Source organism: Pseudoliparis swirei, chromosome 6 (assembly GCF_029220125.1).
Source record: "Pseudoliparis swirei isolate HS2019 ecotype Mariana Trench chromosome 6, NWPU_hadal_v1, whole genome shotgun sequence".
In the NCBI taxonomy this organism is placed as follows: domain Eukaryota; kingdom Metazoa; phylum Chordata; class Actinopteri; order Perciformes; family Liparidae; genus Pseudoliparis; species Pseudoliparis swirei.
In genome coordinates this window covers 17,894,850-17,922,726 of record NC_079393.1, presented here as the reverse complement: position 1 = coordinate 17,922,726, position 27,877 = coordinate 17,894,850, and the positions used below count along the sequence as shown (strand labels likewise).

The following is a 27,877-nucleotide window of genomic DNA, read 5'->3' as shown; positions in this document are numbered from 1 at the left end:
AATATGTACTGCCTTCATGTTCACAGGTTACAAAGAAAAGGGAACAAACACTGTGAGAAGAGCTGCCAAGATTAGAGCTGATATGAAAGAAACTACAAAGCAAGCAGAATGCAACATTGTGTTACTGTCGTCAAACAGCTGAAACCCTGCTTCAACCCGGCAACAGCCTTTATTCTTCTCTATTGATGTGGCAGGTATAATATTGACACGTAATTCACACTTTTCCAGTTGATGTAAAACACTTTAACACATTTGACATCATATTTAGGGACTCTTTTTCTCTGTAGGACAACATGGAGAATAAATGTTGCCCAAAGAAAAAGTCAAACAACAATTTTTGACATGTTCAGTACAAACATTTTGCGAGTTTAGATGGGTTTGTCTAATTCCAACCCATTTTAAAATGATGTTCTGCTGCCGGCTGTGTCTCCAGTTTGCATTATATCATACAGAAGTGTGTGTCCAACCTCTGTTCTTATAAATGGTACAATATGGTTTTATATGTCCATGACGTATGTTATGTGAGGATGTACAAACTGCCTCTATCCTCTCCTCCTCGTCATCGGTGGAGGTTCATTTGGACCATTGCGAGCCGTCATGAACCTTTACTCCTGCTCTTCTTGAACAACTTTAGACAGTGACGAGGAATTAATGGGAAATATTGCATATGACTGCTGAGAAAACCTGGAGGATTATAATTTTCTGCGGTCCACAACCTCCAATAAGATGGTGAGATTTCAATGACCAAACATATTGCGTAGACAAGTCTATATCCATCTTACTTTTTTTAGATGGACGATTCTCATGAAATGGATCTTCTGCGGAACAACCAGCAGAGAAGGAGAGAGAGAACCGAGTGTCCCTGGAGGAGATGTGGGGGAAAGAGGGAGGTGACAGGATGACTCTTCTCCAGGCTGCATTCTATGAGGAGACGTCTCCAAAAGCCAAACTGGAAAGGGCCTTGGAAAGCAAAAAGAAATAATCAGAATGTATACCACCTTATTTTAAAATATATTTTATTTAATGTGCAAAGTAAACTACCATATTCTATTTATTGTTTAAACAAGGTTTACAATCCACGTTAAATGTGCCTTATTATCAGTGTCGGAGTGTAGTCCATCTTCCCTTCAATAGTCAAAAAATGATCCAATAACCAGTTGATACTACCCTAATTTAAGTTATTGATAATATATGGATAATCATCACTATTCTCAACATTTTTCTGTTTGTAAATAAAATAATGTGAACATGATGAACATTTCAATTACATTTCAGTTTCGTAGTTATCGGACTACTAACATCATACTTTCATTCATTCTAACATCATCATTCAAATTCAAAATATGTTATATGTCTTTTGTGTTATTTATATAGTGCACATGCACTCAATGCTTAACTTATCAAATCCCATGTAATTGCACCAAGGCATACTCCGTGGGCAGAAAAGGATGCCACTGTTATTGTGATGATGGCTGCAGAGCAACCCTCCCTCCCATGAACCTAAATCCAAATTGAATGTGACTATAGAAACACACAACAGATGAGGGATCGAGAGGGTGGAGCTCCACAATTCTGCACAATGGTTTGTTTTCCATGATCAGCCTCTTCGGTACAACTGTGATCTCCTTCTGTCAAGTGTTGCATTCCTCACTCAAAATGCCACATCGGTCACTGAGAACATGTCAAGACCTCTGGCTCCTGCCTGGAGACTCCTCCAGAGCCATAACCAACAGACGAATGACAAAACCACAGAGAGAGCTCAGAAAGGAGAAACTGCTCTAAAGCAGCAAAGCTAGAGAGGAGGAGGAGTAAACTGTTGGGTTTGTTTGTGGGCTTTGTGTGGCTGCTTTACACTTTAAAGGAGCTTAGCGGTCTCTTCCACTGACATCACTCAGACAAACACTTTTGTTCTTCTCTTCAAACTATTTCCACCGCAATGGTATCAGCGGTGCTCATACAGTGACAGGAAGGGGATTACGAGATACCTCTTTGCCACGATGCCCCATAACGTCTAGACTGCGGCTCACTGCCTGTGACGTGGCTCCTCGTCAGTAACAAGGACCAGGGTCACTTTATGATGAACGCGGGTCACACGGGGGGACGTTGCCTTATAAACACAAGCAGAGGCAGGTCTGCAGGGCACTGTGTCTCATGTCAGAGACGTCATCACTCCCTGTTGGAACCCAGAGATGGAAACTCCTCCTCCCTTCTGCACAACTTTCTCTCTCTCCATCTTCTTCCATTTCCTTCTGAGGTTTCCATTAGCCCAGCGAGGTTCCGTCTTCCAAGTGGGGAGCTCAGTCAGCAATGATTCAAGAAGCCTCTAGTGTTCCTGCTACCAGCTCCAGTTGTTTTTCCCATTCAACAATTTCATCTTCAGAATAGTGCATATGCTCATGAGACTCCTGCTGTTTGGACCCCACAGCTGTAGACTACAGTCTGCCTATAAACTTGGAGGGCTGGACAATATTTATGATCTTGAGAGCCTTTCGGATGTTGGCGTGAGACTATTCTGAGAAAAATACTATTGAGTGTATTGGAAGAGAAGGTGACCTTCATATGCCTAGTCTCCACTATATTGTCAAAGTGATATACCTTGTGGAATTGGTTATTGATTTAAACCAAGTAACTAGATTATCAGGGTTCAAGTTTTTAAATCTCAATTGAACAGTAAAAGATCGAAGGAATATTTGTGCAAGGATGTTTGCTAAGATTAGCAAACACTGGCTAATTTTAAATGTGGCTGTGCATCGAAAGATTTGGTATGCAGATATTTTGAGTATTAGGATGCATTTGTTTCCTATTAAAATAAGTTATTTCCTTTTATGTTTTTCTTCTTCTACGGATCAAATAAATTCTGATTCAGAGAAAAAGTCACATTTCAATTTTTTGAAGGTTTACATCTCTTGAGGGTGCTAAAGTAATCTTTTAATGCTGATGATCGTTTAATGCTGTTCCCTGCTGTTGCAATCTCCTGCGGATGGCCCTTTTGCGGTGGGACTAACAGGAGGAATGCGATGTGGAATCCAAGTTGTTGTCACTTCCAGCCAGGGCAGCTATAGCTCCATAGCTTTACTGGGTGGAGATTCTGGAGGACAGATTTAGATTTAAGATTAACGAAAATCTAAGTTTGGAGTGTGACTTCAAATCAAACAGTGGGTACATGTCAGCCAAAACGCTTCGGGCAAGATTACTAGAATATGCGTTTCACGCACTGAGAACGCTTTTATGTTTGTTGAATTGGATGTGAAGCGGCAGTGATGTGAAATGAAAATGTGTAGACACTTTCATCCATCCATCCATCCATTCTCATCCGCTTATTCCGGGGTCGGGTCGCGGGGGCAGCAGACCCAGCAGGTTGACCCAGACTTCCCTCTCGCCCGCGACACTTTCCAGCTCATTCTGGGGGATCCCGAGGCGTTCCCAGGCCAGCCGGGAGATATAATCTCTCCAGCGTGTCCTGGGTCTTCCCGGGCCTCCTCCCAGTAGGACGTGCCTGGAAAACCTCTAACGGGAGGCGTCCAGGAGGCATCCGAATCAGATGCCCGAACCACCTCAGCTGACTCCTTTCGATGCAAAGGAGTAGCGGCTCGACCAAGCTCCTCCTGATGTCCGAGCTCCTTACCCTATCTCTAAGGCTGAGCCCGGCCACCCTACGGAGGAAACTCATTTGGCCGCTTGTATTCGCGACCTCGTTCTTTCGGTCACTACCCAAAGTTCATGACCATAGGTGAGGATTGGAACGTAGACCGACCAGTAAATTGAGAGCTTCGCCTCGGCTCAGCTCTCTTTCACCAAGGCAGACCGGTACAGCGCCTGTTTTACTGCTGCAGCTGCACCGATCCGCCTGTCGATCTCCCGCTCCATCTTACCCTCACTCGTGAACAAGACACCGAGATACTTGAACTCCTTCGCTTCGGGCAGGCACTCTGTCCCCACCTGGAGGGAGCAATCCACGGTTTCCGCAGAGCACCATGGCCTCAGATTTGGCGGTGCTGACTCTCATCCTGCCGCTCACACTCGGCAGCAAAACGCCCCAGTGAGTGCCGGAGGTCATGGTCTGAGGATGCTAACAGGACCACATCATCTGCAAACAGAAGAGAGGCGATCCCAAGACCCCCAAACCTGACCTGCTCCACCCCCAGGCTGCGCCGAGATATCCTGTCCATGAAAATCACAAACAGGACCGGTGATAAAGGGCAGCCCTGGCGGAGACCAACACCCACCGGGAACGTGTCTGACTTACTGCCGAGGATGCGAACACAGCTCCTACTGCAGGCGTACAGAGACCGGATAGCCCGTAGCAACGGGTCCGGAACCCCATACCCCCGCAGCACCCCCCACAACAATTCCCATGGGACCCGGTCGAAAGCCTTCTCCAAGTCCACAAAACACATGAAGACTGGTTGGGCAAACTCCCAGGACCCCTCGAGGACCCTTGCGAGGGTGAAGAGCTGGTCCACAGTTCCACGACCGGGACGGAATCCGCACTGCTGGTCTTGAATCCGAGGTTCGACCAGCGGTCGGAGCCTCCTTTCCAGTACCCTGGCATAAACTTTCCCAGGGAGGCTGAGAAGTGTGATTCCACGATAGTTCGAGCACACCTCCGTCCCCTTTTGAAAATGGGAACCACCCCGGTCTGCCAGTCCAAGGGCACTGTTCCTGACCCCCATGCGACATTGGAGAGGCGTGTCAGCCAAGACAGCCCAACAATGTCCAGCGCCTTCAGCATCTCAGGGCGGATCTCATCCACCCCCGGCGCCTTGCCACCAAGGAGCTTTTTAACAACCTTAGCGGCCTCTGCCAGGGATATTGGTGCGACCCCCCCCAAGTCTACAGGCACTGCCCCCTCTAGAGGGGACATGTTGGCCGGATTTAGGAGTTCCTCAAAGTATTCTTTCCACCGTCCGACGATGTCCCCTGTCCGGGTCAGCAGCTCCCCCCCCACGCTGAGAACAGCCTGGGGTAGACCCTGCTTTCCCTTCCTGAGCCGTCGGACGGTTTGCCAGAACCTCTTTGAGGCCGACCGAAAGTCCTTCTCCATGGCCTCCCCGAACTCCTCCCATGCCCGAGTTTTTGCTTCCGCGACCACCTCAGCTCAGTGTAGACACTTTATCAAACTTAAACGAGAGCATGATTTATTGGCATATATGAAATTTCAGAATGAGTATTGTAAGCATGCATATTAAAGGGGTCAGTAAGTTAAGGCACTTATCCAAAAGCACATTTCAATGTTTACAGTAAATCTTTCAGTATATTGTGCATGGCTAATTTGGTTTCTCTTTCAAATTATGTGTATCAGGTTATAATCACCATATATCTTTCTTTTCTTCGTCTGTTCTTCCCTCCCCTTTAACCGCATGTGTGAAATAAAGCATAAGGACTGGTGTGGAAAAAGGGCAGACAAGGAGAAGCAATTCTCGTTGACTCTATATACACGGGAGCATATCTGACACAGTCCTGCACTATTGAGTTACTAACCCGCACTTTGTCATGGGACTATACGCTCCTGGCAACATGTGGTCACTGGCTTTGTTAAGCAACTGCTGCAGGCATCTGTCTTACCTGTGAAGCCCCCAGCCTAGTTTCTATCCTTGTGTTTACTGTGTAACCATAGAAATGACATGAATGTGATGCCATGATTAGATTCTTTCATATTAAAGCCACATGGCTCCATAAAGGCGCACACAGGTCTGACCCTGTGTGAACTCTGAAACCTCAAACACAAAAAAGCTAAAGCTATTAACAATGAAGTGATCAGAGTAGACACATTTTGGATCGTATTTAATAGCCTCTGAAAACCTTCGGTAATGAATGTGTAGTCAACAATGGATGTCATTAAGTGTAATGGCTGCTGGGTAATTTGTTGTGCCGCCACTGCACCACTTCCTTCATGTACTTGGTAATGAGATTTGACTGTGCGCTGTGAGCAGGGGGTCCATTCTGTTTGACCAATCACAGTCACTGCGGTGCCAACTCAGACGCTTCTATAATGCAGCTCAGAATGAGCGTGATCCGTGGGTCGTGAGAACACGTTTCCCTTCAGCAACATATCTCTTTTACCGTAATGATGTATGAAGGTATTAGCAAAGCTCTGTTTTTTTGCAATGTGTCCAAAATGAGTCTCCGATAGAGTCAAGTGGCCAAAACAGATACTAATGACAATATCATAGAACTTCCCATCAGTCTATTATTGAATGTTGTGCGGTGGCATCCATCGTCAGACATTATGTTGTCATTGTTCAGTGAAAAGTCTCCAATTACGTTAATGTGTAAACTGGATGTGTAACTGTGATTTCCGACCAAATGTGGAAGAAGACAAAGTCTGCGTGAGGTAAAGTGCAAAATATCAGCTAATTAAGATCCTATGAACTTCTACAGAATAAAAAAAAAACGCTATTAATATTATAACCTACTGTGTCTTGATCATTAAATTAAAGAGTGGACTGCAGATTTAGTCTCTGATAATACGAAGCCAGTGTCCGCGTTAACCTGAAAGCTTTGGGTTTCACATTATAAACCATTGAGCATCTGAACAAACACTAGCGAGGTGGTGAAAGGTGGATAGGAAGCACACAAAGGCAGACACTAATTCCTTTCCCCCTTCTTTCTTGCTTGGTTTACTTTGTTTCCTGACTCTTTTCTCCCTCTGTGTGCCTATTTCTTCATTCCTCTATTCTCTTCATGAACTTTCTTGATTCCAGTCTGTTTTTTAGTTCCCCGACAACACGTACACCACCAGGAGCTCTGCTCATGTCTTCCTTCTGCACTCTAAATCCTGCTGTTTTAGGAAACGGCTTGGGATATTTGATTCTCCGGCTCTGAGTCCTTTGATCTGTGCTCCCTGTGAGCTCTTTCATGCAGCTTGAAAGAACAACACATGAATTAATTCCAGTGATGTTTCCAGCAGAAAGAAAACACACCCAGGAGATCACACGAAATGACAACTGCTAAAGAAAGTATCTTGGCCAACTGTGTTTATACTAGCAACCTTTTTTGTTGCTGAAGTCGTCACAGTTGAAAAACGGATTGTAATGGGGGTAACACTTTCATTTACTTTCCCCACCATTTAATTTGCAAGATAACATTAGTAATGCACCAAACAGATGCAACATAGATGGAGAAGAAATACCGTATTTGTGTATATTTTTTCACAGGGACATCTTTTGAAAATGTGCTTATTTGCGAGAGTTGGATGAGAGCCTGGAGCTGGAACCAGGTCCTGTGAGCTAAATTAGCATAAAGAGTAAAAACAGGGGAAACCGCGAGCCTGGCTCTTTCCACAAGTAACAACACTCCTAGTCCCAACCATGAAATAGTCTGCTACATAACCATCTGTTAAATATCAAATTGTTGTGTTTTGTACAGATAACAAAAATAAACATATTCGTCTTGGTCGACAGATGTTGTTACATCTGGTTGCCCCTGTTTCCAGTCTTTAAGCTAACAGCCTCATAGCTTCAGTGCACACACAAAGAGTGATATCAGTCAGCTCAACCTGACTCCTGGAAAGAAATCAAATAAAAGTAGTTTGCAAAAACACTTTGGCCTACTATTCCTCTAAACTGCAATGATAACCTACTGAATGCTATTGCTTAACACACACGGCATTACTAGTCGACAAACAGCTGCTGTTTTCCAGTTTAGAAAGTGTGAACATGAATAACACTGACCTGAAGATCTTTTTTGACATGAACACATCAGCAGTGAAGCAAACACATATGCTATCACCACATCATTGGTATTGTTAGTGTGGCAGGCACAATGCATAGAACATAAACTGGTTGATTTGCCTCAATGTGTGTGTGTGTGTGTGTGTTTTATATGCTGAACTCACCATAATGAGTTCAGCATATAAAAGGCTGGAGCCTGCATTCATTCAGGGGCACTTACGTCGTCCTCTGAGAGGAGCAAGGGGAGTTTTTGGGAGACCTGCAAGTGGAACTCCTTGCGAGGCTGTAACCTGAAGCCAAAGAGAAGTGTGAGAGAGAGAAAGAGAGAAAGAAAGAGAGAGGGAGAGAGAGAGAGAAGAGAGAGAGAAAGAGAGAGGGGGAGGGAAGGAACGATGGCAAGAGAAGGTGATGTCAGCTGCGTTCAGAAAGTAAACAGAGTTCCAGACTGCAGCATGCTGTCTGCGGGACGGGGAGTGCAGCTGGGGCAAACCCACAGGGGCACCCACACAATCCCCTGGACCTCCACCTTCATCTCATGGAAGGAGGGCTGGTTCCTCTTCATCTCTCTCTTCATCGCCCTACCTCAAGGGACAGCCTGGCCCTACGGTAAGAGACTGGCAAAGACCGTAGCTTCACTGCTGCTCTTTCTCTCCCTCTCCCTATGGTTGGCACGGCATCTCGGTTTATGTTCTTTGTTCTCAAAAAGCCGGCATCAGCAACTCCCTCCATCCCCTCTTCCGTTCTATCCTTTAAGAGCACAACATCACTCAGCAAGGCTTGTAAAAGAAGACCCACAGAGAGACAGCGATGTACAGATGCTGCAAAGAAAAACAGCACTGACATGTTCGTGCAATGTCAGGGATGGTTTATTGTCCTCTTAAAGGGGTCTCCGTGATCTTCCTCTCTCCTCATTGCAGTTGTTCTCTGTGGGAAATTAATGTCAGATTGTTGTTTTTTCTGCTCTAAAGTAAAAGAAGCACCAGTTGGATGTGGCCACACATTCCTTCAGGTAAAGTGAGGCGGTTAGAGTCTAAATAGAGGTGAATCTTGGCACGCGTTCCCTTTTGTGTGAGAGCGTCTCTTTAAATGCTAAAGAGTGCTTTCCGTGAGATTGAGATTGCTCGCTGCCTGTTTACCCTGGGTGACCACTCTAAAGGCTGCAGGAAGACATGAGTCATGTTGAAGTCAATCACACTGGCTGTGGTAGCGTTTGTACCATACATCGTCTCCAAGGCTCCTAACTAAACCTCTGTTGATTGCTCGGCTCGTGGTAACCAGGCTGTAAAATAGTCTTCAAGTTGTAGTGTTGGTGAATGTGGCAACGGGCTGGGCATAGCTCAGCTGCCTTAAGCTGCATTGACTAAGAGAGTTAGTCAATGCACTCCGGGATATTTGCTCACTTTTGTTGTTGTCAGCTGAGTCACTCTCCGCACGGCCTGTTTAATAATCGTGCATCATCAGCTGATGGATGTTTTTTTCTGTTGAGCAATTGGAAATTGTCTGTTTTTCTTAAAGTAGAGCAGAGGGGTTTACCTACACATCCTGACTATGTGGACCTGTGTGTGTGTGTGTGTGTGTGTGTGTACGCACGCTTGTGGTTGTGTATTGTGCATGTTTTGTATCTTCTATGTAAGGCTTCCACCCACCTGGATCCTGAGATGACCTGCCCTTCTGACACACTCTCCTTATCCTGTGTTTAGTTAAAGTCCACTGGGAAGTCGCCAGGGCTAAAGGGTAGTGTGTTGTAATAAACAAAAGCCAAGACTAGCACATGTCAGAAGCATATTGGAGAAAGGGAAATCCTGGTACAGAAGAGAGTTGCAAGATTCAAAGCATGTCCTGTGAATGAGCATTTGGAAAGCGAGTGTGTCATATCAGACTCAAGAGTTCATTCCAAGTTGAGGAGCTGAATGCTGAGAGGAAAAGTGCAGATCTTAGACTACTGTAGTGGTGCCTGTTCATACCATTTAACCATCGTGGGTGAAGGGTATTTCAATCAGGATATTTCATTGGGTTTGTGGTGAGGGAAAGTTTATTTAAAGCATATCTCCAGGATGACCACCGGGACCAGCGCAGGGGATCAGGCTACATTCAGATACACAACGCTCCTCTGGGAGTTTCCCCGTTCCAGCATAGCAAAAATCACTCTGACCTTAAAATACCAGACAGCTGCTGTGGGCAGTGTGCAAAAGGAATGACACACTGACACATGCACGGGTATGTGCACGAGCAGATGCTATAAATCATCTATTTTTCCATGATACATCAGCATAAAATAAGAACCATTTTGTCAGGAGGAAACTATTTATTCAGGAGATTTATTCTGTAACCAGAATGTCATTTTCTTCACAGGAAACGTTTTCTGACATAAGTTCACACTTGATTATAGAAAGGAGCAAGTATGACTTAATGTTGTGTCGAGGATAATGCAAAGCAGCAGGGTCCAATAGAACTGACGCAATCTGCATTGCTAGATGCCAGTGAGACGTTTTGTGTGTGTGTGGAGGGGGGAATTTGGCTGAACTTAAAAGCAGTAGTTCAGAAAGAAAGCGAGAAAGCGGTTCCCAAAATGTTGAACTGTTGCATAACTTAGTCAAAAGCTCCAGAATAGAGACATACATGTCCACCGTAGGCGACACGGCCTCAGCATTGTGCTGCGCTTGATAAACATGTTGAACCCATCTTCTCACTGGGCGCCACTAAAATTGTCTCCACCTTTTGCTCCTCAGCTTCGTTTGAAGTTCAAAATAGCTTCGCTAAGTTAGAGGTGTGAGACCGGACTGATGGGATGCAGCTTCAGAGAAGTGAGAAGGAAAATGAAAAACTACACAACGGTTCTGATGCCAAAGAAGATGCTGGGCCAAGCTGCATTTCCTAAAACAGCTGGCATCAAAAGTTGATGCTGATGCAAAACCACCGAACAGTCTGACCTTGGATTTTATTGAGTAGAGAGGGCTTTGCTTCTAGAAACAGCTGACACAGTTTCAGAGCTGATGCTGGCCTGTGAGTCACTCGGAAGGTGAATTCTGCACCTGCAGCACATTTCGAGTTTATCAATAATGATGCTTTTGCAGGGGTTGTGGAACAGTTATGAGTTATCGGTGACCGTTAAATGTGGACAGAATACATTTATGCAGTAAGAAGAAGGGGGGGGGGGGGAGATGCAAAACAGAACAATAAGGTGGTCCTTTTATAGTTTGATCTTGGCAGAAGTTGCATGTTGTGGCTCTTCGCTGGTTAGCGAGCCAGCAGGGCAGATTCAGAGACGCAGGGTCCCAGAACTCGTGTGAATTGGACCACATCTAGTATGTGACCACATCTAGTCTGACCCCAGTAATTATGACATCAGTCTCTGGATCCAGATCAAAGGTGTGCAGCTGACTCATGCCGGCTAACAACCTGGGTGTGTATAGCTTCTGATTGGGGGGTTCTGATACTCGCACAGAGGTCTCCACCAGGCGACAGGGTGTCTGTTATGATACCTGTGTTATGGTTATTTTCATTTATCTGCTTTCGCGACATGTTGGAAAAAAAGCAGAGACCAGAAAAGTCAAACAAAACACACACTAATCTGCACGCTTTGCTTCAGAACGGGGGGGGGGGGGGGAGGGAGCTTTTGTGATCTGCTATTAAATTGTGTTTGGCTGAGTGCCAGACTGCTGAGAGGCACAACAAGGAAGCAACCTTTGTAAAATGAGGGATTGCTTACTTGTTACAGTACCTTTCAGACACCTGTCAACACTTCCAGTTTATGATGAAATACACATTAGCCAGGGGCACTTAGCACAATAAGAGTCTTGGCTTAAATTACAGGTCTGGGGAACATAATGACGAATGTGTCATTTGCATGTCCGTGCCACTTTTTCCACAAGTTTTAAAAAACACACATTGGTCCAAATAGGATTTCAGTCATTTAATATCCTGCTTTTGTGAAGCGTAAAGCTTAAACGCTGAAGGCCGGCTCATGCATGTAGGCTACCAAAGCTTGCACAAACGCCCACTCACTCGTAGGCTTACTCCCGTAAGCACTGTTCAGATCTTCCTTGCTCTAAAAAAACATCTGAAACTGGTGCTGTCCAGTCTGTAGTTACCTGCAGGTGTTGACCTAAAAGCCACGCAGATGTGCTTTTACAGGGCAGTAAGCTTGTAGCTGCAGTGAATCAATCCAAATTGCCGTGCCAAAGCACAGTTATGTTAAAATGATCTTTATTGTTGTCAGCCAAGTTCATTTATATTCCACTTATCACAGACCAAGTGTCATAAAGTGCAGTATTGTAGTTAATGAAAACTAATTGGCAATAACAGCGGCCAAAACATTTCAACAGTTAAAAGAGCAAAGTGCAATACACAGTAAAAGATTGTGCAATAAAAAACACAATAAAATGAATAAGAAAAATAAATCACCAAAAAAAGGTAAAAAGCATAGGCAAAGGTCATAGAATATTTGATTCAACCAAATGCTGGTGTAAACAAGTATGTAGAAAGAAGTTATGCTTCAGAGAAAAACACAAATGGAGGTCATCAAACTGAATCCATTCACAGAGAATAAACAATAAAAACGCTGCTGCCTGGGTTTATTTACCTCAGCATCATTCAGAAAAGAGCTGGAAACGAATCCTGTCATAAATGCATGCTATTACATATCACTGTCTGAGCTGGGAAATAAGATACATAACCAACGAAAGTTTAGAGGTAAAGATCCGTTATATTCTGTAAAACAGGGACTTCAAAATGAGTGCACTTAGGCAGTTTACCCACACAGGATGTATTTCCTCTATCTCAGGACAAGACACACAGCAGTAATCCAGCTAATGACATTACCGGACCAGCTCATAACGTTTTTTGACCCTTCGGGGTTCATGGCCTATAAATCAGCTTTCACAGTCTCTCCGGCCAGCGTCCTTTACCAACCTCAGCAAGGAAACAGCAACGCTGTCCCTTACGGAGAGGAGATGGTGTCAGCGCCTCTCAATCCCCAGGTGGCAGACTCCACACTTTATGAACACTGTTTTCATCCAGCACGGTTGCTTATTAGTTGGAATGCTTCAGCAGTCCAACTATTGTTCTTGTCTTCTTTAATAAACTTATTATTCTATTTATTCCGTACCTTTTTGTCCCTCTTCTAGTCCTTCTTATATTCAGCTATTTGAACCATTCAAATATTAAGAAATTCAGCTTCTTCAAGAATAGAGGGGAACGACTTTTCATATTTCAAATGTCACGAAAGACAGGCTCCGCCCCGTCACAAAAACAGGCTCCGCCCCGTAACGGAAAACAGGCTCCGCCCCCGTCACGAAAAACTGACTGCTTATCTTTTCCAGTTATACATTTCCACCCAATATGTTTGTGCTTCAACATTTTCAGCAGGAAGTTTCCCTTTTTGAATATTTCAGCAATTTCCAGACATTTTCAGCTATTTCCAGACATTTTCAGTTATTCATTATTATTCATAAATGACCTGCGCTAAGAACTGAGAGGAATCACAACATAATTATAAAGCACAAACTCTGTCCTTGAAAGAAACTTACATTAAAGTTGAACTAGTGGCATTAATGTCACTGCGTTTGTCATACCTCAATGAGTCTGCTATGAGAAATCGCTGAGGAGAATGAGCCAGATTGTAGTTGGACTGAGATACAATTTATGATATCATTAATGTGGAAGGGCAGCAGGGACGACGCACAGCATTCCAAGACCTCTAACGACTCTCTTCTCTAGTTAACAGTCTGAAAACTATCACAACAAGATTCATCCTCCCTGGTTTTTGCTTTTCTGTGTTTTAAATTATTTGCTTCACGAAAGTCATTTAAACAACAAATATCTCTCGTGTGAAGCTATAGCATTAAATAAAAAAAGTGTGCCTTTGTGTTTTTAGATGGGGGTGTCAGGGAAGAGTAGATGGTGGGAGGGTTGAGGGCAGAGAGGTTGTTATGCTTGCAGGGCTCAGGGAAGGGATCGTTCAAAACACTGCACCAACGTTTAAAGTGCAGCTTCTGTTCGTACTTTGTCCACGTCTACAGCAAGATCATTCCCACTGCTTCTGAATCCACTGTTGCATAAGCACTCAGACTCAAATGTCCTTGACTCACTGGTTTCCAGTCCAATTAAACATTCCATTAACTGGGTAGAACTCAACAAAAAGAAAGCACTTCCTGATCGTTGAGTGTGCCTTTCCCATCTTGGCATGTTGTCGGATGTAATGTCGTATGAGAGCACACAGGGGAGGAAGACTCCCCGAGAGACTTGCCGTCCCCTATGAGCTCGCCACCATATGGCAGTGGAAATAACCATGAAGCCAGTGCAGAATCCTTCCACTGCTGACCGTAACCCCTGTCTGCTCACCAGGCCAATCATCTGTCATATCCACTCCATGTTTAACTCATCTTTGTCAGCACATGCATGTAGGATGCTCACATGCACATGTGTTCACTGCTCGCTTGCTTGAGTTGACGACCCTGACGTAGTGTCTTCTTTAGATTACAGGTATTTGTACAACCACTGCCCCGGCCCAGAGTGGAACGCTATGTGTCGAGGCTGCTGCGAGTACGATGTGATCCGCTGTAAATGCCCCTTACAGGGGACACCGGTAGGCTATTCAGTGCCCTGCTGTCGCAACGCCATCGATGAGTGTGACCCCTGCATCTTCCATCCAGGTAAAACCCTTTCGAATGTTCATATTTGAATGAGTGCTTCAATTTGATAGGGCATTGCAGACTTGTTTACCTTGAACATAATGAAAAGTTCTTCTGATATAATCGTCATCTAATATCTGCATTGTAAATACCAAGTGATGTCTGTCAACTGCACCGTAGCATTTCAAACAGTACGACAGAAAGCGGGAAAATACTTGTGTCTGATCTCATTTGGTTGCAGGCCAACTTCACATTGGCACCTTCATTTGCCTTTCTGGTAGAATCCTCTATGAGTGCTGGAGTAAATGATTATACCTTGCACTTTCATTTGTGAATAAAATGGAAGAGGGGGGGGGGGGGTGTTTTCACTCATTGTCTGTGTAAGACATACAGGTGTGTATACATGATAATATAAATACTTAGAGCTGTACTGCAGCTCTAACATCAAAACCCTTGCATTCCTGATGCTGTCTTCCTGCACTCGATCCGCCTGTAGAATATGAAATGTTTTCTTCACAGCTTGAATGTACTCATGGTTTTCTTTCTGGGGAAAAGAAAACAGCCGTTCAGAACATAACGGTTACCTGTAAATTACTCCAAAAAAAAAAAAAAAGTCATGCCCCAGTAATCATTCCCCGCGTGGAGCGAATGTCCCAAGAAGCCATTTTAAGTTGTTTTCTCCACGTTTCTAAAAAGGAAGCACTACTATGTGTTCTTCTGTAGTGAGAGATGAGCGTAATACACCAATGTGGGGAAAGTGTTCCCAATTCTAATAAAAAAGACCAGCCCATTTAAATACTTGTTTAATTACCTTTCTGTGTTTTTGTTTTGCGTTTTCTTTCTTTTAGGTTGCAGTATATTTGAGAACTGTAAGCGATGTAACAATGGCACATGGGGCCCAAGGGATGACTTCTTCATTACTGGAAAATACTGCGCTGAGTGTCGTCCTGGCTGGTCTGGTGGAGATTGCATGAGTAAGTCTCTCTTGATTCTCCCGATTAGCAGACCCTACATGGCTTTGCTATCAAACCTTTTTCTATGTATTTGTTCCTTCCCTGATGATGTATGCTCATCTGGGAAAACTATGCCAGCTTGGAAGGCTTCCATATGCCCAGAAGATGTTTCCACACGGAACTGAATGGCAAGTTAGAGTCAACTATCGGGAATGTCATAAAGCGATTTCACATATAACATGTGGACACTGACTACAGCTCAATACACAAATGCCCTGCCAGGGGGAACAACAAACACATATTTAATTAAAAGCAGAACCTGGATAGGCTGCTGAACGCCTTGTTGCCCCTTAGTGTATTGTGTATTGTGTTTTTTTATTTTGTTGAGTGCCACACTTGGCTTTTACAGTGGCTTTGGGAACTCATGTGTAATTGCTTTTGCTTTGAATGCTAACCAAAGCAGCAGAATGTAGCCCCTCAAAAATAATAATGAAGCTGTAATTCACAGCAGCTGAAAATGAAAGAACATGCATGTGTTTTTCAGAGTGTGGGGGAGTGATCCATAAACGTCAGGGCCACTTGGTGCTCGAGAGCTACCCCAACAATGCTCGATGCGAGTGGACCATCCAGGTGGACCGTCCCTTTACTATCGAGCTCAAGTAAGACCGTGCCCCCTCCTCTAGAGTTGTAGTTCACTGGTCCTCATTTACCTCATCAGTTTAGTTTTTTTGCTAACTAAACCACCAAACAGCTGAGGCGGATGGGATTGTACCCAAGATTTTATCATAAACCAAATAAAAAATGGGGAGCACAGCGTATACACACTTCCATGGCAATCTGAAAGCTGTTGAGATATTTCAGTATGAACCAAATAACTGGCTAATAACTGCATTGATTAAAAGATTCAACAATTTTCTGAATACACTGAACTTTTGTTTCAGCTTCAGTTTTTAAACATAACTTTTAAGGATCTTCATTGGGCCATCAGTTATCTATGTCTGATTTAAGTTCAGCTTAGTTTCTGCAAGATGTACTGTATGTCCTAGACAATGCAAGTCCACAGCAACATTTGGAAACCACAACATCTGCTTTTTTTTGGAGGGAAGTTATTGCTTTTCAGTCCTGTGATAACTTTCTATCTTTGTCATTTTCTCCATTACAGCTTTTTACAGGCCACTTTTGGGCAGAGTTTTAGAAGAACCAAAGCTCCATTCAAATAAACTCAGGCTGAGCGTGTGGTAATCAGTCGCTTTTTCTGCTCTATATATAAAACTTTGCATTACATGTCTTATCAACATCAATATAGATGTGTCTTATATTGACGTGTCTTATGTCCAATGCATACCTGCAAACGAAATTCGCCGTTTTGAAATCAAAATAGGTCATCCACGTGAATAGTGTAGATCCAAAGAGTTTTTGTTTTTTGGGGGGGGGGGGGGGGGGTCAACTGGCCGGCCGGCGTGTATGAGATTGGAGTGATGCTGTCTGCACACAATGCGCTGCGCAGCGCTCTCACAGCGAGTGGCGTTAAGTTGTGGAGCTTTTGAGAACGTCTTCGGCTTTAAACATTTTATTTTATTTTATTACTACTGTAGATAAGTATACCAGTATCGTATGTATGGTATATCGTATTTATGGTATTGTATTGAATTCTGGTATCGGGTATCATGATATTTATGGCAGGTATCGTATAGAAGTTATAATTTTAGGATCGTGACAACCAGGTAGAGGAAAGAACAGAATCACGGAACAGACTCACGGAACAGAATCATGGAACAGAATCATGGAACAGACTCATGGAACAGAATCACAGAACAGACTCATGGAACAGAATCATGGAACAGACTCACGGAACAGACTCACGGAACAGACTCAAAGCTCAGCAGAGCACACTAGTAAAAAAAAAAGGAAGTTGGTTCATGACTGGCTTTAACCATATTATATATAATGACAATGTAAAGTTGTTATTACTGTTATTAGGGCCCGACCACTGAATTATTCAGAGGACCTTTTTTATGTTTGTTTATTATTATGTCGATTTGCGGTCAGAACAATCAAGACCGTATAGTTATAAAAGCTTTGAGGTGTCATCAAACAACGTGGATGTGATGTGGCGACAAAAGAGTTACCTGCACCCACCCTGTTGTCACCTTTTTCACCCCTCATGAGTTTGCAGGTATGCCAATGTGACATAAACAAAACTACTGAATGAATCAGAGCTCCTGTTTTTAGAGATAGACTCATGGAAAGTTGTTTGTTTGGACCTGAGTGACTGGGGAATTAGGGTTTTCCTGTATTTCTTTAACTGCCGTGCCTCGCAGGAGACGTATCTGAATTACAGCTGGCATTCTAGTTGGGAGCTGCTGCAGGCTAACATTTAGCATGACTTTATATCTTATTAGTCTAAGCTTCTCTGAACCAAGGGTCTCTGATAAAGGGTAACATTAGAGGATTTGGGAGTATGCTCGTGCATTGTTTAAAGTTCACCAGTCATTCATGTTCAACATTGGGCCAAAAGGATTACAAATGAAATCATGTGATCATGTATCAAGCTCTTAAATATACACATAATTAGTGCTAAAAGATAATCGATCTGTTAAATGTCAGGGGCTGAATTCCTAAGATGTCTCTAAAACAACTAATGATAAGCATCTGATTATGGCTTATTGATGTTGCTGCCAAGTGTATTTATTTTGCTTCATCTTAAATATTTACTCTGAGCTCATATCATGTTAGTACAAGTTGGTGTAGTATAATGGGTTTTCATATTTAATTTAAATCTTCAATCTTTCAATTAAATCTTTAACTAATGTGGTACCTCAATAAAAAGAGACTCATTTCACACACCATTAATAACTTCACAATAGTGGAGCAAATACCCATTTATGCATTGAGTAGCTTTAGTTTGATATGACTGTTCATTAGTTATTCGCTGGCTGAAGATTTTAAATCGTGTTTTTGTTGTACTCATCCTCTCGCTGACAGGTTCATGATGATGAGTCTGGAGTTTCACCAATCTTGTCGTTACGACTTTGTGGAGGTCCGAGATGGTGACAGCATTGACTCGCGTGTTATTGCTCGATTCTGTGGGAACAACAGACCGGCCCTCGTTCAGAGCTCTGGTCCCAGTCTGCACATACTCTTTGTGTCTGATGGTTATAAGAATTTCGATGGATTCTTTGCCACTTTCCAGGAGAGCTCAGGTAGGTCAAAATACCACTGTTATTTATTAGCAATAACCAAAATACTGTGGCTACTAATTATATTTATTCACTCTTAATTCATTTCTATACTTTTGAGGACATTTGGTGACTTAATGCTTTCCAACCTCCAATAAACATTGTCATTTTAACCATAAACCCAAAAGTCTGAATCCAATAAAAGAGCCCAACAGCCAGTCCCTGCTTCATAGACAATAATTAGAAAGTTACTTGGAAAATCAGGCTCAATGAACAGAGGGGCTCTTTTGGGGAATGAGCCACAACAAATTCAAACTAGAAAGAAGCTTCCAAGGAATTCACAGTCCAGTGGATACTAAAAAAAAAGCCTTTCATAATGCGTGACTGACACCTACACGTTTGGCAAAAGCCTTCGTCAGGGGGTTGAGCCTGCTCACGGCCTGCGCTGACCAACATGTCATAATTTCCAGCAATGCCCTCATTCTTATTCTCACACGCAAAGACACTTAAGTTACCAGTTGCGAAGCCACATCTAGTAAAAGTAAACATTGGCATTCTGTGTAGAACTGGAAAGTAAAGATGGCATGTAAATGGTACCAGCTTTTAATATGAATCCCTTGATGTATCTTGATGTGGGCAGCCAATTCTTTTTTAGCAAATGTTCTCACCATGCTGCTAATGAAGACAACATTTCTTCTTGTACCCTAATGTCACACACTTGTGTGTTTCCAGCGTGCAGCTCTTCTCCTTGCCTACATGATGGGACTTGTGTCCTGGACAGTTCTTACACGTACCACTGTGCCTGTCTGGCTGGCTACACAGGCAAGAGTTGTGAACACGGTGAGTTTGTAACATAACTAAAGCTTCGACACTCCTGAAAAATATGTAAGTTGGAAAAAAACAAATGCCTGCAAGTTCTAATCACAGGGTAGAATTGAAGCCTGAGTTGGACATTCCTGCGGAGGTGGGAAAATCAAGACGTGTGTCTTACTGCGAGTCATTTTTGTCATTTTCATCTGAAATCAGACACGCCTAGTTACATTGAACTTATTATTTTGTGCTGTTGTTGCTCCGAGGCAGGCGGTGATTCACTGTCAGAAGGAAGAGGTCTGTGGTCTGGACTAGGTTCAGGCCAGCTGCTTTCCACTGTCCGTGCAGTCCCAGCTTATAGCGTTGGTCATTAAGCATTTTAACAGTGGGGCTGCAAATCCTATACACCATCTAATAAATGTATTTGCAGCATTGAACTAACTAATGCATGAAGTCATAGATAGATCAGGTATGTGGCAAAGAAATTGAAGGGGAAAAGGAACTTTAATGCAATATATGAACCAAGAATGAGCAGAAGAGAACCAATTATGTTTTTTTTGGTAAGATCAGCAACCATTTAGTTTTTTTGCACTATATGCCACCTTAAATATTTACAAGATACCAGCAGAGCTCCTCAACTCTTCCATGTGGGGTAGTGCTCAATCAGGGTTGGTTGGCCTCCACGGTCTTGTGTTTTTGGGTGTCTGGACCCTAACTTGTGTTTTTATCTCCAATACACCTCCCTTAAGATCCTATAAAAACAGACCTCCTGAACCTCACTCACTTTCTTCTTGTGGTGTCATTTTCAAGGTTAAGTATGAGTCTATAAATAAAATGGTGAAACAATTTTACTTCTACAACGTGAGCCAGCTTTTCCACTGGAGGAGACCCCATAAAAAAGGCATGAGTTTCAGTCCACACTGTGTGCATTCGTTTGTATTCCCATGAGGAATCCTCAGCTGTTAATTGTAATGCTCGTCATTTCGTGGGGGGAAATATAGACTACATTTCTGTCTGGAGTCACGTTGAGAATTTTAAGTATGAATCTGACATCAGCTGTATTTGATGTCTCCAATAATCCAACTGTCAACTGTTGTAAACTCAGATACAACTCATTGTGTATGAGAGAGTCTTGAAACCTAATGGTAGAAACTCAACATAGGAAATAATTTATTCACTCCTATTCTTGAGTGTAATCTGTTTTAGAGTGCAGTTTTCAACAGCATTTCCAAGGCATTAACGAAAGGAATGATGATGTACTTACAGTATGAGTCTTTATGCATAGTCTGTTAGCAATCTAGATCCAGCCCGATGACTCAACTCATTATGTCTGTGCACAAAATGGATCATTTATGCACAATAAAAAGATGCCCACAGCCCCCCGGCATCCTTTAACGTTTTACAAAACACATTCAAAAAGAGGTCAACTACGGTTTGCTGTTCAACTTCTGTTCAAAGTTGGTAAATAACTCAGAACATTTCCTGGATCGGACCCAACACAAAGATGAACAAAACAGAAAACCTCTTGAGAATTCGTTGCACACAGAAATGGAACCTCAGTGTTGATGTGTGTGTTTTTTAAATTTATTTTTATTTTTAACTCACTTGTGGGTGGCGCGACCCTGTTCCACAGCATGTGTGATACTTTATTCACAAAGAAAGTACCGTAGATAACACAAAATGCTAAAGTAATTACACTATATTTTCTCCATTTGTGAATCTTTTTTTCCAGTAGTTCTTCACATCACAGAGTTACACCCAGTCTTCAATCACCACATTAACAATCTCTACTACCCTACTGTGTAAAATCCAATTTTACAACCCTGGAAAATTAAACTAAAGCTATTTGATCTATTCCTTCCTCATTTACACGCCCTGTGTATACGTTTGGCTGTGAACTTCACCACGACGAGAGAGATGACTCATTAATGAGCCTCTAAGGGAGCAGGATATGCTTTTAAAGCTCTGGGCATTTGTAAATCAAGAGTCAGAGAGCTGAGAGTTTGGTTTGTCTGACCTGCAAGTGAAGAACTGAAGGTCTTTTTGTGAGGATAAAAAACATGATGTTTTGAAGAATACTTGAGATGCTTCCTTAACCATTATTGTTTTGCCTAAATAATTTGGAAGATCTGGCATTCAGTTAAAAAACAGCAAAATAATAAAACATATGTTTATGAATAAACTGTGAATCCCTGTATTTCCACTCAGTTGTTGGATGCTGCAGGCCTCCAGTGCCCACCCATGGATTCACAGAGGGTTTGTTTCATCACTCGGGAGCACGCATAACTTTCCGTTGTGACCCTGGCTTTGAGCTGCGGGGTTTCCACACTGCCATCTGCCTGAGCGATGGCACCTGGAGTGTGTCTGCCCCAGAGTGTGGTAAGATATTGATGTGAATATATATATATTTTTCTGCATTATATTTCAAATGTGGGAACTGGGAATGTCAAATGTGTCATTTGCTTGCTCTGGATGCCATACGGCCCTTGAGGTGGTGCAGATTACGAGAAAAAAAGGATGATTTGCAAACACTAAAAGCCTGATTTTCCTTTCCTGTCTCCAGTGCCAGTGGAAATAGTCTGTACTCTTCCTCCCAAGCCAACACATGGGGACCACTTCTTGGTTTATGGACCCAATGATGTCCTCATTGCTCTACAGTACCTGTGCTACCAGCCCCATGAACTCAGTGGGAGCTCCCAGAGAGCCTGCCTCCCGAACAACACCTGGAGTGGGACTCCTCCCGTTTGCAACCAAGGTCAGAAAAAGTGTGGATTAGATTGGGTCAGTTCAAATATTGCAAAGTTATATAAGGTCATTAAAAAAATAGACATCATGACAACCGTAAAACAAGAAAATAGATTTGCAATCAGCTGCTAACTGACAATAAAGTAACACTGTTTTTTTATGCTCTGTATCTACAGTGAATAATACTCTCACTGGAGAAGGAAAAGAGAAAGGTCAAGAAAACACAACTGGTGAAAAAGAAAGTGTTGGAGGGAGAGATATAAACACTGGGCACGACAATACAACAGCAGTCGACAGAGAAGATAAATATACGGGTACCGTTCCAGAGGAAACTGTGTCTGAGGGTGCGAATGAAGGAGAGCTAGAGGAAAGAAATACTGGATCAGAGAAACCCACTGGAGGCAGCGAAGATAAAGTGGAGAGTGAAGGTCCAGACAACAGCCTGAATACAGTTGAAATGAATGAACCTGGGGTTGGGAGGCCACCTGAGGAAAAAGAAGGCAGTCCAGAGACAAACTTAGATACAGAAAAGACAGATATCACAGAAGTAGTTGTGGTGAAAGACAAAGGACAAGAAGAGAAGGAAAGAAAAGAAGAGCAGGTGAATGGAAAAAGAGATTCGGACAAAGTCAGCCCGAATGACACCAAGATGAGAACGGCCATCGTAGCTGAGGGTGACAACACAGTGGAGATATTTGACCTGGAAATGACAAAGAACAACACGATACGTCAGACAAAGAATACACAGAAGGAAAATAATACCATAGGTTCTCCAGAGCCGGGGAGGAAAGTCCTTCCCACTCGAGTCAACATCACACAGTACATGCACAGAGTGGGAACCGAGGAAGATGGGAAACCAAAGGAAAAACCAACAATTAAAGTGGACAAGAAATTGAAGGATTCTGCTGAGAGGGGGGGCAAAGAAAAAGAGAAAGAGGTCAACCAAAGCTTCACCGGTGAGAGAATCACTGAAGAAAAAAAATCCAAAATGAATATCATCCGTTTCTTGTTGGTCTTTACCCTCACCGTCTGCCTGCTCCCCCCCTGCAGGGAAAAGCTGCCCACTTCTCTCTCGCCTCTACCATGGCTACCACCAGCTGGTGCCTGGACTGGAGCCTGAAACAGTGGAATTCTTCTGTAACCACTCGTATGCGATCAGTGGTAATGCCCGACGTACCTGCCAGCCGAATGGGACCTGGAGTGGTCAACATCCCCTCTGTGTCAGAGGTACTGTCTGTTTGGTCTCTGCTTTTCTACTGATGACATGTAGCCTCCAGACCACCTCCTCATACGGTGTACAACCTACCATCAAAAGGTACGGCAGACTGTGCAGTGTTTTGTGAGACAAGGATTAATTAATAAGGTGCCATCAGACTTATAGATACAGCCCAAAGGCCATTAGTAAAGAGTTTTAAAATGCAAGAAAATAAATGCTAATAGGTCAAAGATTTGTCTAGTATAATAATCCATAAAGTCTGGAGTGTTCTGTTCAATAGTTCTTAATGGATTTTGGTCTGGATGCCAAAATATAAAAGGGTCAAAGTGTCTGAGTGTTCTTTACTCATCAATTATAGAGTAAAGAATAAAAGACAGAGCAAGCAAAGTATGATTTTCTTTTCAACAAAGTTCTACAGTTTTGGAAATACTCTTTTTCTCTTAGTTAGAGGAGGGGCTTGATACCCGATTGATACCACTCACAGCACATCAGCACCTCATGTTTGAAGCACAGACACATGTTGATAGTATTCTCATTTAAATCTTGACAGCAGATTTGTGAATTTCCTAAAATATTGAACTTTTCTTTTTACCCTAATGATAGACATGACTTCAACTTCTAAAACCATCAGCCTATGTGACATTAGACAGCGATACCGATAAAGACATGGCGCTCCTGTCAATCCCCACAGTCCAGTCACTGTTCCAGTGTCTCCATTCAAATCACAGCTGACGTTAATATCTGTGCGTGTTCATGAAACGATGTGTTTATTTGCAGCATGCCGGGAGCCCAAAGTGTCGGAGCTGGTTAGACAAAGAGTTCTGCCACCTCAGGCCCCATCCAGGTATGTTTACCAGAGACTCATGTGATATACCGTACGGATAGATGTTTTGTGTATCGTTTTGATATTTAGTGACCGAAGAGTTAAATGAATCTAATGTTATACAGTCGTTTTTTGTCTGTAGCCACATTCAAAAGCATTAACTCATCAGAGAGGGTACGTCCACACGCCCCTGGCCTCTTCTTCTCCCCTCAGAAAGACACCTGTGCACAAGCTCTACTCTTCTGGGCTGGGCCGGCTGCTCCAGTCTGCGGGCCCCGCTAAAGACCCGCCAGTGCTTTCCCAGTTGCCCCGGGGCCTCCACCACCTTTACTCGCACATAGAGTACGAGTGTGCCTCTCCTTTCTACCACCACGCTGGCAGTTCTCGCCGCACTTGCTTGAAGACTGGGAAATGGAGTGGGCGCCATGTGTCCTGTTCGCCAGGTGAGGGCAGCAAAGAACTACTGGTTGGCTGATCACTGGCAACAACCGCCACACCCACGCAACACACAGATTGCATTACAGTGATTAACGCCCACCTATCAGCAATGATATGTGGACACATTATGATGATGTAGTCACTCTGACAGACATTTATCTTCATTGTCTTAAATTATGGCCGCTGCCTCTAAATGTTGGCATTGAACAATACTTTGTCAGCATCTTCACCCACCTCGGAGGCGTCGGCTGTAGTCCTCTCCTCTCTGTTGCCTGTAACTTTCCGAAGCTCCTCAAATTAAAATCCAACCGCTGACATTTACAGCTGAGCTGTGAGGTAGATGCAGTGGAAGTTTAAAAGATCAACATCTCTGAATAAACAAGGCGTCTTCCAGGTTTTAATTAAATGGAAAAAAATACATAAACAACAGCCTCCATTTTCTTCACATGTAGAAGTATACATTATGCAGGAGGTTATGCTGAGTAGATGCGATCCCGCCTTACCTTGCCATCAATACAATTACGTTGCTCAGGAGACTTCATCCACACGGAGTGGTCAACTTGGAACCTTTCGCCTCCAGACGAAATCACTTTAAAATAGCTCTTAATATTCTTCAAGGCGGAGGGGAAACACACTGGGCCAGACAATTTCATCACTATTTGTAGCAAACGTAAAACTGGACGCTCTTCTCCTAATTCCTAACTGGAAAGGTGTTGAGTCTGTGACCTGTGTTTACCTGAAATAAAATGAATCTACCATATGTTAATCCCTGGAGGTAAATTATTTTTGTTGTATCAAAACGCAATAAGGGGTTTGAATCGAATGCATGTTATGAACAGATTGTAACGGGCAAGTTAAACATCTATCACATCTATTGTCAAATTCATTGAATGTGTTTATGTAACTCTGTACCGCTTCATTCTGGTCACATGACATCTCTTGCTTCTGTCCATCCTGGAGAGGGATCCTCCTCTGTTCCCTTTCTATTCCTGTGAAAGATTTTTTTCTACTTCTTGGGAGTTTTTCCTGATCCGATGTGAGGTCCTGGGACCGGGGAGTCGTATGTGTACAGATTGTAAAGCCCTTTGAAGCCAATTTTGTAATTTGTGATGCTGGGCTGTATAAAATGAACTGAATTGAATTGAATTATCAATCTATTATGTAGATAATTTTTTTTTAAGATTTAGGGCTTCTTTCAGGAGTTAGGTTCTATCACATTTCAGAAGATTGTGTCACTTTTAAGTATTTAAGTTACTCCTTCTATGCCACTGCTTTGTTGGCAAACATTCTCAAAGACAGCTTATGTGCACATAAAAGATAGTAGGTTTCATAAAAGAAAGACAAATCAAAGACACTAAGTGTTGATACTGTTTCAGTGTGAGTCAAATGGGTTCCCGTACTCCGTTCCCCGCCCCTTGTGGTCTTTTCCTCTCTGTCCTCTCATCCTGTCACCTCCTCTTTGGCAGTGTGTGGGAAGCATCCGACCTTTGACCCAGAGAGGCCGACAGAGGCTCACTGGCCTTGGCTGGTAGCCATCTACCGCCGATTCACCAACGGAGCTGGGACCAAGGTGACCAAGGCAGACCGCCAGGCAGGGTCCCTGAAGGGGGACGTTGAAGCAGGAACTGGCCGCCACGACCGGGCTCCTGACTGGCAGCTGGTGTGCAGTGGGGCTCTGGTGAACCAGAAGAGGGTGGTGGTTGCGGCCCACTGTGTGACAGAGCTGGAGAAGGTGTATCCTCTGGATGCAGCCAAGATCAAGGTGGTGGTAGGGAAGCAGTACCGTGACGACCACAGGGAAAGCAAAGGTCTGCAACACCTGAGGGTGAGTGATGCCAGCGCGTGTCTTTTAATGTTACCCGTGAACCAAACTTACAGAGAGTCCATGTCTTTCTCCATTAGGTGGCCTCCGTTGTTGTTCATCCAAACTACGATCCCCATATTCTCGACTCTGACATGGCTGTGGTCAAGTTATTGGACAAAGCGCGGATCGGGGAGAAGGTCCTGCCGCTCTGCCTCTCAGACAGCCAGGGAGAAGAAGTGACATCTGGCCAAGGGCTTGTGACAGGCTGGTCTCCCCTGGCTGGTTCAAGTCTGGGTCCAGATGAGAAGGCGAGGGTTGGGCTTGTTCACCTGGCTGATGTCGTGCCCTGTGAGAGGCAGTATGCTCGCAATGACGTGCCAGTCAGCGTCACAGACAACATGCTCTGTGCCAGCCACAAGCCTGACTACGGACCCTCCAACATATGTCCCTCTGACACGGGGGGCATCCTTGTCCTCCCCGCCCTCTCCGAGAACCAAACCAGCCACAACCAGCAGCCCCCTCTCAGCTTGAGGCAGGGGGAGAGCAAAGGGCTGTGGAGACTCATGGGACTGGTGAGCTTTGGCTATGACCAAGGGGAGTGTAACCCTGACCTCTACACAGTCTACACACGTGTAGCTAACTTCAAAGACTGGATCGAGAGCCACATGAAATGAAGATGCTACTGTCTGACTGTTGCTTTCATGCTTCTGACATATTTAAACACCTTTGTATCTTACAGTCCTCTTTCCCTCATGTTTGTCTGTTTTTTTCTTGGACCCGGGCATTGTTTCATTCACTGCAGGACAACACTGGAGACCACAGTGCTCTAACTGAAGGGGGTGCTAACACATTAGATGTGCCTGGCATCAGAAAGCTTCAGTTCAGGTGATTCAGTCTGATGTTTCAGACTTGAAAGTGACCAGAAAGACATTTCACGCCCCTGTCAGAATTTGTATTGTACTCATTGGTATGTATATACACTACCGTTCAAAAGTTTGGGGTCATCCAGACAATTTTGTGTCTTCCATGAAAACTCACTTTTATTTATCAAATGAATTGAAAATTGAATAGAAAATATAGTCAAGACATTGACAAGGTTAGAAATAATGATTAATATTTGAAGTATTAATTTTGTTCTTCAAACTTCAAGCTCAAAGGAAGGCCAGTATAGCTTATATCACCAGCATAACTGTTTTCAGCTGTGCTAACATAATTGCACAAGGGTTTTCTAACCCTCCATTAGTCTTCTAAGGCGATTAGCAAACACAATGTACCATTAGAACACTGGAGTGATAGTTGATGGAAATGGGCCTCTATACACCTATGGAGATATTTCATTAGAAACCAGACGTTTCCACCTAGAATAGTCATTTACCACATTAACAATGTATAGCGTGTATTTTTGATTTATGTTATCTTTATTGAAAAAACAGTGCTTTTCTTTGAAAAATAAAGACATTTCTAAGTGATCCCAAACTTTTGAACGGCAGTGTATGTTGTAATGTACTGAATTATTCTATCAATGCATATGACTGAAGAGCTGTACATATTGTATCTAAAGACAATCTTGATGTTTTTTAATAAATATAATGTGGGTGTGGTAA

General features: G+C 43.4%; 1 protein-coding gene across 5 annotated transcripts in view; it reads left to right on the top strand.

The window, feature by feature from the left end:
- pamr1b (peptidase domain containing associated with muscle regeneration 1b) overlaps window positions 1–27,877 on the top strand; it is a 50,939-nt gene extending 23,062 nt beyond the window's left edge. Inside the window, exons 1-14 of one of the 5 annotated variants that reach the window (XM_056415778.1) lie at window positions 8,135–8,279; window positions 14,157–14,326; window positions 15,154–15,279; window positions 15,803–15,917; window positions 18,244–18,461; window positions 19,170–19,277; window positions 21,456–21,626; window positions 21,811–22,002; window positions 22,169–22,948; window positions 23,043–23,219; window positions 23,986–24,052; window positions 24,245–24,474; window positions 25,936–26,294; window positions 26,372–27,877. In XM_056415778.1, coding sequence (XP_056271753.1) covers window positions 8,209–8,279; window positions 14,157–14,326; window positions 15,154–15,279; window positions 15,803–15,917; window positions 18,244–18,461; window positions 19,170–19,277; window positions 21,456–21,626; window positions 21,811–22,002; window positions 22,169–22,948; window positions 23,043–23,219; window positions 23,986–24,052; window positions 24,245–24,474; window positions 25,936–26,294; window positions 26,372–26,947 — 3,360 coding nt within the window. In that variant the 5' untranslated portion in view covers window positions 8,135–8,208 and the 3' untranslated portion in view covers window positions 26,948–27,877. Of the gene's footprint in view, window positions 1–8,134; window positions 8,280–14,149; window positions 14,327–15,153; window positions 15,280–15,802; window positions 15,918–16,420; window positions 16,497–16,775; window positions 17,435–18,243; window positions 18,462–19,169; window positions 19,278–21,455; window positions 21,627–21,810; window positions 22,003–22,168; window positions 22,949–23,042; window positions 23,220–23,985; window positions 24,053–24,244; window positions 24,475–25,935; window positions 26,295–26,371 lie in introns of those variants that run through there. The other 4 variants (XM_056415781.1, XM_056415782.1, XM_056415779.1 and 1 more) reach the window with 4 other exon arrangements.